Here is an 11,632-nt window from a genome sequence, read left to right as displayed (position 1 = left end):
TGTCTTGTATTTGGGTTTTTATTTTCCACTGTGGAAGCTTTTGTTTGGCTTTCCACAGCAAAAACTGGCATGAACAATAGACCACCTTTTTTATCCCTCAGAGCATAAGAATTTAGAATCATTTGGTGTTGCCTGGCCTGATTTCACACAGTGAGATCCTGCTGTTGTGTATTTGGATTGCAATTCATTCCTAGGGATGGAGCAGCTATTTATGTGGTTGTGCTCGGAAGCAGATCTGTTGCCAATCAAATTTCTCCTAAAAGGTTTAATGCTTGTAGTAAATAGGAGGAGCATCAGCAACAGCGCAGAGTACAGCAAGCAGATCTAACGCAAAGAGAGGAGAAAACTTTAGGAAGGGTGAAGAAAGAAATACAGTTACTGGAGGGGAAAATGCTTCTTAAAGGAAAAAAGATATAAACCAATGATCATACAGTTCATCATTATTCAAGCAACATGTCACGGCCAACGAACAGAAGACAAGATAATCACAAAATAGTAAGGCTTATTTAAATATATAAATATTACTTCACATGGACTTATAGCTAGCTATTGTTTTATTGAAGTGTATTGTTTTGTACAGTCATGATGGTGGACTAGCTAGAAAGTAGAAATGTGAACCAAATTTTAGTAGGTCTATGTACCGAGGGATGAATCTGTCAATTTTAGAATGGCTGCACTGAAGACATTTATGGCTTCAATGAAAATATTAACCCTCTTGTGAGCAGACAATGCTGTGACTTAAAAGAGAATGTTTTTTTGTTTGAGTTTCTTACAAAATCAGATCTTGGAATGAAAAGTATTTGTGAAACAATTGACATTAACATTTGCTTTTGAAACATTCTAATTTCTCCTGACTGTGACTGTGATATGAAATGTTTTTCAGCCAGCTCTAGTCCGGAACATGATGAATCCAGATGGCTGAACTCTGCACTTAGCATGAGCCATTCTTCAGTTGCAGGGACAGATGGTTTAGGCAGGACTGCTGCATATGAGCTGCCCAGCTGGAGAACTAAATATGCCTCCTTGCTGGCGGACCACACCCTCTTGTTGCTGTGTGGTGCTAGGCCAGCACTGAGGCCAGTGCCCTCTCCTGGTGATCGGGAGCGATCCTACATTCCTGCTTGCATGAAAGGGACAGGAAATAGTGCACCTGCACTTCACAGGGTAGAAGCTGGTCCTTAAGGCCAAAATCTGCTCCCATTGAAAACAATGTTAAAACTCATACTGATCTGGATTTGTCCCATAATGAGGAACTATTGATTGCACAATACAGTATTACATCTAGCAGGGGATACCACAGACAAAAGGATGCCTTTTGCTGTTCCAACTATTATGTTTGCTCAGTATTTTGATCATATGCAGTATCTGTTAATATTCTCCTAATATTCCAAAGTCCACTTTAAAGACTTGGCGTGGGAAACTATCCCCGAAGCATTTCTTACACTGCATGAGCATTAAAAAAAAGAAGAAGAAGAAGAATATTCTGTCCCATTAAAGGGCTAGAAAACCAAGGTTGTCAATTATTCTCTAGTTCTCTGACTGTGGTTTTAAGGGGTAAAATAGCCAACTATTGGAAACCTAAGAACACTTGGCTCTAACTTTTTGTTCAGGAGCCTGCCAGCCAAATGTGCATGTACAAGGATGTTCATTTTTGGATCTTCCCATTCATTAACTTTGCCCAGAAGTATAGATTGGAAGTTTCCTTATTTCTGTTAGGAACTTAAGGTGAATTGTCTTCAATTCTACCAACCCATTTTATATATGATGTAGTTTTTAACTTCTATTCAAAATTACCCTCAATGGGTTCTAGTTGGCACAATGGTGTAGGGCACTAGCCTTCTATTTTGAAAAATAAGGCTTGGGTCATCAGTGAAAATGAATTTGTCCGTACTAGTCTAGTCTCCTGTGAAAAGGTCTGGATAACAGCTCATGCACCAAATCTATTGTTTTCAGGCACCCCAAATATTTGTCTGTCTCCAAACCAGTGACGAAGTCTGTCTTAAAAGAGCTCCAGCCAGGGTTAATATTTTTTCTTGAAAAGAATGAACTAACCAACAATAAAAATGTGACATAGATATAAGGAACCTAAATAGCAGAGTAGGACAAAAAGAGACTATTTCACCTTGGCTCCAAGTACTAGCTGAGATGTTTTAATTACTATTCTTCAGATAATTTGTATTGTGGTAGCAACTAAGAACGCTCGTCTGGGACCCCATTGTGCTAAGAGCTGAGGCTTATTCCTGCCAATGTGATTTAAATTTCTGTTTAAAGTTTGAACTGCATTTACATTTCAGTCCATCACATTTTGCTTCTTTCTTTCTTTCAGCAGCCACATAAAGAATTGTGTGAACCCTTATCATTTTTCTTTACTTCTTTTTATCTTGTAGGATTGGCATTTACCAAGCATCTCATCCTCTGCATCAGCACATCACATGGTATGCAGCAAATCTAGATTACTATATTTCCTACCATTCCTTTGGATTTTTCAGCAATTCACGTGGAGTGCAAGGTGTTTCAAATATAAACAAATATCATTTTCATTAAAAAAAGTCATCAGAACTTTTCCTCCAGGACAGAATTGTTCTGCTTTTTCTAAAAGTCCCAACAAAACATTACATTTTACATATTTCACAAAGTCCTCTACTAATGAAGGAACAATCCAGCAGGTGGAATTTCATTCTTGTCATAAAGGGCTCAATTGTGCTCCTGTTTTACTCAGCTGAGCAGGGTTGAGTAAGACCCTCAATTGAAGAAGGCCTACCCCAATTCGGGGTCTGGATCAGTTGTGATGCACTCATCCCTGCTCTCTGGATACTCCCCTCTATGAGCAAGTGGCTGGGAAGAGCTCAGCTCCACACTGCCCCTATTCACTGACTAGAGCAGAGAGCCAGTCAGAAGGGGGAAAATAAATGGCACCCTTTCAAGGATGGAAGTAAATTGCACCCCCTCCCCCAACCCAGAGCAAAGGAGGAATTGTGTCCCAAAGTCTCTGAGACACTTGGTCTTCTGGGGCTACTCACAGGTTGGTGCCATTTACTCACCAACCTGTACTCAGGACTGTGCCTAAGAGCACAATCTAATCCCTTGCCTACACACAAAAGTTGTACCACTTTAACAGCACTAGTATAGTTAAAAGGGGGGCAGCCCCTTACTGTGGACGCAGTTATATCAGTATAAATGTACTTATATCAGTATAGTTATTCCCATACTGGTAAGGGAATAAATTATACTGGTAAAGGCAGCTTTATACTGATATAACTGCATCCATACTAGGAGTATAACTATTTTGGTAAAAAAAAGCACACCCCTAGCCAAATTTGTTATACGGGTATAACTTTCAAATGTAGACCGGGCCTAACCCTTAATTTTCTCTTGTAATATGTACACTTAGATGTACAAGGTGGCAGGAGCCCTTATACTTGACTTTACACGACGTATTGTTCGGGTATATGTCTGAGCAATCCTGCTCTCTTCCTAAGAGCCCAGGTATGGTATTAATAGGGACGTCTCACAGTCATGGAAGGCCCCTGGTGCGTTGGTGTAAACCAGCAAGCACAGAACCCAGTGCTTTGTAGAATTCTGAACATTCTATAGCGAACTGCATGGCTCCATGGAAACTGGGTGTTGGTGTCTCTGAGTTTGTCTACACTGGAAAAGTGGTCAAGGTTAGCTAGCATGTTGTAACTAACCTCAGCCTTTTCCCTAGTGCAGATGCAGGGTAACTCCTTCTACCTCAATTTAGTAGGTCAAGGTCCACTTTTCCTAATATACATAAATCATCTGGGAACAACCAGATCCCCTTGAATATACCATCTCTTCCTGGCCAGTTCATTCTTTTGCCTTCCTACTTTGTTGATTTGACATAAGGATTTTAGAAGCAGGTAGTCTTAGCAGCAGGACAGACTTCTGGCTTAAAAGTGGAAAGTATTAGATATATTTATATGTGTGACAGAAACAGCGTCAGAATAAAACTCTTCAGTTCAGGAATCTGGAGGTGCAATAGCACTAAGAATGGAATAAGAGCTACTGATGAAAAGAATTTAAAATATTGGCCTCTTATTAGATATCTGAAAGAGAAGGAGAAGACTCTGGGACTGATTCTCATCCGCTTCTTCTTGTCATTTACACCTGTGCAGAACAAGTGCAAAGTGGGTGTAAAGTGCTACTGTTCTGAACTGACCACTTTCTGTATCTATTTTGCATTCACTGTGTGCAGATGTAAATGACAAGACTCAGAACCATTGTGCCTTTTTTATTGCAATTGAATTTCACCATCCAGGTTGCTGCTACTCTTGTAAAAGACCTAATACTGTATTGCTTCAATAATCCTGAATGCCATTAGTCTTGGATTTACTTTTTTGCATTATAACTCTTCTTCCTTCCAAAATTCAAACGTGATGCTACAGTCATAAAAAAGAATGAGATTAGAAATACCACAGTCTTGCAAATGGTACTCCATGCATGTGTAAGGGGTGTCTGCACAGACCCCTTTGCAATACTGGGGCCTAAGTGAGGGGTGATAATAAAGTAAGGTATACTGAATCCACACCCTGGATATCACTGGCTGTGTGTCCATAGACAGAAGGTTCCTATAAAAATAAATGTTGGGCTTTTTATTCCAAGACACTGTATGAAGTTAGGAGGAGCAATAAGAGTTTGATCCTAGTTTTTTCATTCTCAAACCATATACACCCTCATTTTCCCCTTTGTTTGACAGAGCAGAGAACTCTTTGTGCTTACTTATGGAGCTTTGGTAGCCCAGCTGTGTAAGGACTACGAAAAGGATGAAGATGTGAACAAGTATCTAGACAGAATGTAAGTAACAAGTTTATTCTGCATTACACATCCAGTTTAGCATTAGTGATGTCCACCTACTTGTATATTTTCTTCCATCCTCTTATTGTCTATTATTTGTTGAATAACAGAATTGTATTTGGGACCATGCAAAGTACAAACGAAGACAGAGTCCTTGACACAAAGGCACTTACAATAAACTTTATCACAAGGTGGTTCAAGAGAAGAGCCCCGTGTCCTGTGCAAGCTCCTAGAACCCATCAGCCCGGTACAGACCCCCTTTGATGATTATTTTCCATGGACATTCTAGAAGATAAGTGGAATGGCAGGAATGTTCACCATGGCAATGAATTTTAAACAAATAAGCTCTTTGGGGGCAGGGGTGGTCTTTTTGTTCTGTGTTTGTACAACACCTAGCAACAATGGGGTTCTGGTCCATGACTGGGGCTCCTAGGGATTACCATAATAGAAAACAATACATAATAATATTGTAGAAAATTTGCCAGAAGCAATTTTTGAATTAGTTATCAACAAAACCTGATTCTAAGAGTTAAGCTCATCCATTCGGAAAACAGAAACATACCATGTGACCGACACATCCAATCAAAACAACTAGAATTTTGAATATCAGACACACAATAAACTGCTTGCAAACAAGTTACAGGCCAATAGTTATTCACAATAACTATTCCAGACAGCACCTGCTTGAGAAAATCGTGATTTACTCACAAACAGAAAAAAAATCAATAAAACTCATTGAATCGATCACTTGATATTAATTCTTCGCCCAGCCCCAATGAGTATCACGTGTTTCAGCACATTTGATGTAGGTTCTTTGCAGGTTCTGTGGTAGAAATAGGAAAAGGTTCACACTGGGAGGTGTGGAGTCCTACTTTACTTCTCTCCTACTACATGAGCTTTTTCCTACCAAATTGTACTCTTTTCCATTTGATGAACAAACTCCTCCCTGGGTTAACACCGTTGGTTTAACATCATTAACACAATTATATACATTTAGCCCCTTGTGCTTTTACTCACGTTTTTGCCAGCAGGGCTATTTTGATTTACTTCTCTGCTTATGCAGCACTATCAGTGAAGATGAAAGCAGCACAGCTTTGGAAGCAAAGTTTATAACCTAGGAGGTCCCATACGCATAGATATAATAATATGGCTGTTGCATTTCTGTTACACACAGGTTGTCAGACAGCAACTTGTCACTTCAGTTTACAGATTGTTTTATGGATCTAAAGGTTAAACTTAAAAATAACCTGAGCACTCTCTGGTATTGGTGAGGTACATATTTTAATAGCGGCTAATGAAATATTTACTAGGGCACCAGTAATGGTGATACTCAGCTAAATGTGCCAGCAATAAATAAATATTTCATGGCTTGCCGGTACATCACACAGTGTTCTTCTGAACCTTAGTCTTCCAGAAAGCTTTTTGTTATAACATGGCATTGGCTACGGTATAGGCTTCTTGTTATAGGGCCCAATCTGAAATCGATGGAACCCTTTCCACTGACTTCAGTGGGCTTTGAATAAGGCCCATAATGAACAGTGAAAGAGATTCAGAAACAATTAAGTTTAAATGGATATAGAAAAAAATCAATGAAAGCATTTCTGAGCTTGGCCCAGGTGCTTGCATTTACATTCATTAATTTTTCCTTCTACAAAGCCTCCTGTACAATATTTGCCATAATTTAGGAATGGAAGGATTTTACAAGCTTTCATCCTTTTTATATTGTCCATCTTATTTCTCTGGAATTTCAGTTCTGTGTGAACAGTGTAACTGAATTTAAATCTAGTGAAATGGAAAATGCGTTTTGCCGAACTGCAACTAGTTTTGTGCAGAAGTAGCATAACAGAGACTGTGGCTATTCTTTTATGGTGATGGGAGATCAAGAAGAAGGAGCATATTACGAGGAGAAAAGAGAGACAAGAAAGTAGAGAAGGAATTTCAGAGGAGGAATGAGAGGAGAAGGAGAAGAGAAGGGAGGATAAAGAGAAGGGGAGTGGAAGAGAATGGGGAGAAGGTATATAATGATAGAAGAAGGACAACGGAGGAGGGACAACAGAAGAGGAAGAGAAGCAGGGGTGGGAGGACCTACTCATTTCTTCTGTGAGCCATTTCAGAGGGATTGCAGGGGACAAGACTTCTGCAACCTGCAATTTCTGTGGCAGGCAGGTGAGCCAAGATGCCCAAGACAAATTGGACTCTGGCCCCACCTGTTGGGCAACCCAAGTTATGTGACATGATGGGGAAGAACCTTTTTTCTCAATAAGAGACTACTGAAACACCCTTGATAAATACATTAATACCACAGTCATGTCAGGACTCAGGGAGTTCCAAGTATAAGGGGTTGGTTTCTTCAATTATTATGTAATTATTTTTTGCTAACTAATTTGTTGTTTCACACATGCTTCAATGAACCTAAAATTGACAAATGTCACTGGAAGCAAATGTCAAGAAAAGCATGAGTCAGTCCCTCAGACTATGCATGGGTATGTCAAACCTCCATACTTAGAGCAATGAGACTACTACTAAATTCCCTCTAAGCTGTGGGGTGTGTGTGTGCGTCTCTCTCTCTCTCTCTCTCTCTCTCTCACACACACACACACACACACACTGTGTGTCTCTGGCTCACACACAAACTGTGTGTGCTTGTCTCTGTCTGCATCTCTCTCACACACATCCACACCCACCCACTGTGTGTGTCTGTCACACACACCCACACACACACAGAACGTGTTCTGTTTCTCTCTCTCTCTCTCTCACACACACACACACACACACTGTCTTTCACAGTCACCTCCCAACACATACTTGTATTATTATTGTTGTTACTTCTTAATACTTCTTTCAAAGTGTTATTTTAGTTTTTTGACTGGTCTATGCATTTCAAAATTTTTATTTCTCTCTTACACTTAAATTTAATTATTTCAGTAGTGAAATCTAAAATGCCTAACCTGTCCTGGCTGGAGTAATTATCCCTATGGTAACTTTTTAAAAATATATATTATATCTAGGTTTTTTTGTTTCTACTGGTGGTGCACATGCGCACATTACCTTGATATGGTGCACATAACAAAATTCATTCTGCACATGGATAGAAAAAATTAGAGATAACATTGGTCTACCAGTGTCATCACATTCCCAACTGGCCAAGCTGTATGCTCAGTGTGTAATGGCCTTCTCAGAGGAATCCCTTTAGAGATCCTACTTCAGAGAATGACACGGGGAAAGATAGCACTAACCATGGTTAGGTTTTAGTAACGACTAGATAGTAGGACGTGATTCTCATTTACATTAAGGCCACTTTATACCATTCTAGTCATACAAAGAGGCCCTAAAGTGAGCATGTCATAAATATAAAGGGAAGGGTAAACCCCTTTGAAATCCCTCCTGGCCAGGGGAAAGCTCCTCTCACCTGTAAAGGGTTAAGAAGCTAAAGGTAACCTCGCTGGCACCTGACCAAAATGACCAATGAGGAGACAAGATACTTTCAAAAGCTGGGAGGAGGGAGAGAAACAAAGGGTCTGTGTCTGTCTGGATGCTGCTCTTGCCAGGGACAGAACAGGAATGGAGTCTTAGAACTTTTAGTAAGTAATCTAGCTAGGTATGTGTTAGATTATGATTTCTTTAAATGGCTGAGAAAAGAATTGTGCTGAATAGAATAACTATTTCTGTCTGTGTATCTTTTTTGTAACTTAAGGTTTTGCCTAGAGGGGTTCTCTATGTTTTTGAATCTAATTACCCTGTAAGATATCTACCATCCTGATTTTACAGGGGGGATTTCTTTATTTCTATTTACTTCTATTTTTATTAAAAGTCTTCTTGTAAGAAAACTGAATGCCTTTTCATTGTTCTCAGATCCAAGGGTTTGGGTCTGTGGTCACCTATGCAAATTGGTGAGGCTTTTTACCAAACCTTGTCCAGGAAGTGGGGTGCAAGGTTTTGGGAAGTATTTTGGGGGGAAGGACGCGTCCAAACAGCTCTTCCCCAGTAACCAGTATTAGTTTGGTGGTGGTAGCAGCCAGTCCAAGGACAAAGGGTGGAATATTTTGTACCTTGGGGAAGTTTTGACCTAAGCTGGTAAAGATAAGCTTAGGAGGTTTTTCATGCAGGTCCCCACATCTGTACCCTAGAGTTCAGAGTGGGGGAGGAACCTTGACATGGTGGCACAGTGGTGGGATTAACCTGAAATCATTTTGAGATCCAGTTGAGATTTTTTGAACTAGAAATACAGATTTTAAAAAGGAATTTTTAGGAAGTCCAGAAAGCAGCTTTGAAACTGAAAGCAGCTTGGTTTCTCTCTGCTTTGTGGCCAAGCAGAGACAAAAGGGGATTATCTTGTGAATTGCAGGTTTTCTTTGCCTGGAGGCAGGGTACTTAACTCCTGCAGGGAAATTCACAGTCTTCCAACCCAGAGGTTTTTTTTTCTTTTCTTCCTAAAAGTAAATAGGGGGTGTGTGTTCTACCCATTTGCTTTTTCTTTGGGCTGGGTAAGCAGGTTTCCAAGTAGTTGGAGGTTTTTTGCTTTAATTTGGGCCCAGAGCAGAGACAAGGGAATTGTCTTTTTCTGTAGGCTGACAGTCACTATCAGAGAATAGGTATTCTATTCCAGCACAGCAAAATTTTACAGCCACGTTTTGTTTGTTTATTTCTAAACCTCGGGTGTAAAGTTAGTTAAAAACAGAGAGGTTAGAATGACCAAATCCTCAGCTCGACTACAGCTGGAATTAGCCAAATTTCAGGCTGAGGAAAAACAAAGGGAACATGAAAGACAGATAGAACTCATGCGGCTGGAGAAGGAGGTACAGGAGGCTGCCCACAAGAGGGAAATGGAGGCAAGGAAGCATGTGGAGGAGAAGAGGGAAAAAGAGAGGAAGCATGTGGAGGAGGAGAAGGAAAAAGAGAGGAAGCATGTGGAGGAGATGGAGAGGATAAAGGCCCAGCAGAATATACCAACAAACCCTAGCAATCCTTCTCCAGGTACCACTTCCCATCCCAGAAAGTTCCCCACCTACAAGGCAGGTGATGATACTGAGACCTTCTTAGAAAACTTCGAAAGGGCCTGCCTTGGGTACAACATCTCTACTGACCAATACATGGTAGAGCTGAGGCCGCAGCTCAGTGGACCCTTAGCTGAGGTGGCAGCTGAAATGCCTAAAGAACACATGAACAAGTATGAACTGTTTAAATCCAAGGCGAGAGTCAGAATGGGGATAACACCCGAGCAGTCTCGTCAGAGGTTCCGAGCCCTAAGGTGGAAACCAGACATGTCATTTACCCGACATGCCTACCACATTGTGAAACATTGGGATGCCTGGATATCAGGAGCAAGTGTTGAATCTCCAGTAAATTTGCCCTTCCTAATGCAAATGGAACAATTCTTAGAGGGTGTTCCTGAGGAAATAGAAAGATACATCCTAGATGGGAAACCCAAAACTGTAATTGAGGCAGGAGAGATTGGAGCCAGATGGGTGGAGGTGGCAGAGAAGAAGAAAACTGGTCGCAGCTGGAGCGGAGACCAGAAGGGACCACCCCAGACCACACCCTATTACCGGGGGCCGCCCAAAGCCCCACCTACCTCCCAAAGAACCCTCCAGACCCCTTATCGTCCCACCACCCCGTTCTCCAGCAACCCTCCTCGCCCCAGTGACCCGTCAGCTGGACGATGTTTTAAATGTAACGAGCTGGGGCATGTAAAGGCCAACTGCCCCAAGAACCCCAACAGATTACAGTTCATTGCACCGGAATCACACCAGAGGTCCACAGGCCCAGATACCTCCCAGATACCCTTGGAGCGGAGGGAAACTGTGAGTGTGAGCGGGAAGAAGGTCACCGCATGGAGGGACACCGGAGCACAAGTGTCAGCTATCCATGCTTCCTTAGTGGACCCCAATTTAATCAACCCAGAGATCTAAGTGATGATTCAACCCTTCAAGTCCAACTCTTTCAATTTGCCTACAGCCAAGTTGCCTGTCCAGTACAAGGGCTGGTCAGGAATGTGGACTTTTGCAGTCTATGATGATTATCCCATCCCCATGCTGTTGGGGGAAGACTTGGCCAATCATGTGAAGCAGGCCAAGAGGGTGGGAATGGTCACCCGCAGCCAGGCTAAACAAGCCGTGAGGCCTAGCTCTGTTCCGGAAACTTCTATCAGGACCCAGTCAGAGGTGATGGACCCGGACCCCAGGCCAATGTCTGCAACAGCAGTAGTGGATCCAGTCCCAGAGACCCAGACGGAACCAGTCCCAGAACCGGAACCAGCCGAACAACCAACACCAGACCCCGTGTCAGCACTGAATCCAGTACTTGCAACCTCAACACCAGAGGGCCCCACCGAACCTGAACTGGCAGCAGCCAATAACCCGACACAAGAGGCTCAGCCGGAGCCTGAATCCCAACATAGTGTACCAGCGGGGAGCGGTTCAGAGTCAACAGAAACAGCTCCACCCCCTATATCGCTTCCAGAGGGACCAAGCCTAGGTCCACAATCCCATGAGGAACTGATGTCTCCAGCATCAAGGGAACAGTTCCAGACCGAACAGGAAGCAGATGAAAGCCTCCAGAGAGCTTGGACGGCGGCACGGAGCAACCCACCGCCTCTCAGCTCTTCTAATCGATCCAGGTTTGTTGTAGAAAGAGGACTTTTATAAAAGGAAACTCTTTCTGGGGGACACCATGAAGACTGGCATCCTCAGAGACAGTTGGTAGTTCCAACTAAATACCGGGCCAAGCTCTTGAGCTTAGCCCATGATCACCCTAGTGGCCATGCTGGTGTGAACAGGACCAAAGACCGTTTGGGGGGGTCATTCCACTGGGAGGGAAT

The 11,632-nt window shown here is 42.2% G+C and overlaps 1 protein-coding gene across 2 annotated transcripts in view; it reads left to right on the top strand.

Annotated features, from left to right (window-relative positions):
- The first annotated feature begins 203 nt into the window (after nt 1-203).
- TRAPPC3L (trafficking protein particle complex subunit 3L) overlaps nt 204-11,632 on the top strand; it is a 51,419-nt gene continuing 39,990 nt past the window's right edge. The window contains exons 1-3 of one of the 2 annotated variants that reach the window (XM_073337116.1): nt 204-495; nt 2,388-2,435; nt 4,718-4,815. In XM_073337116.1, the coding sequence (XP_073193217.1) occupies nt 454-495; nt 2,388-2,435; nt 4,718-4,815 (188 nt within the window). In that variant the 5' untranslated portion in view covers nt 204-453. The remainder of the gene's footprint in view (nt 496-2,387; nt 2,436-4,717; nt 4,816-11,632) is intronic. The other variant, XM_073337117.1, reaches the window with a different exon arrangement.

Source organism: Lepidochelys kempii, chromosome 3 (assembly GCF_965140265.1).
Source record: "Lepidochelys kempii isolate rLepKem1 chromosome 3, rLepKem1.hap2, whole genome shotgun sequence".
Classification (NCBI taxonomy): domain Eukaryota; kingdom Metazoa; phylum Chordata; order Testudines; family Cheloniidae; genus Lepidochelys; species Lepidochelys kempii.
This window is presented reverse-complemented; position numbering and strand designations above follow the sequence as displayed.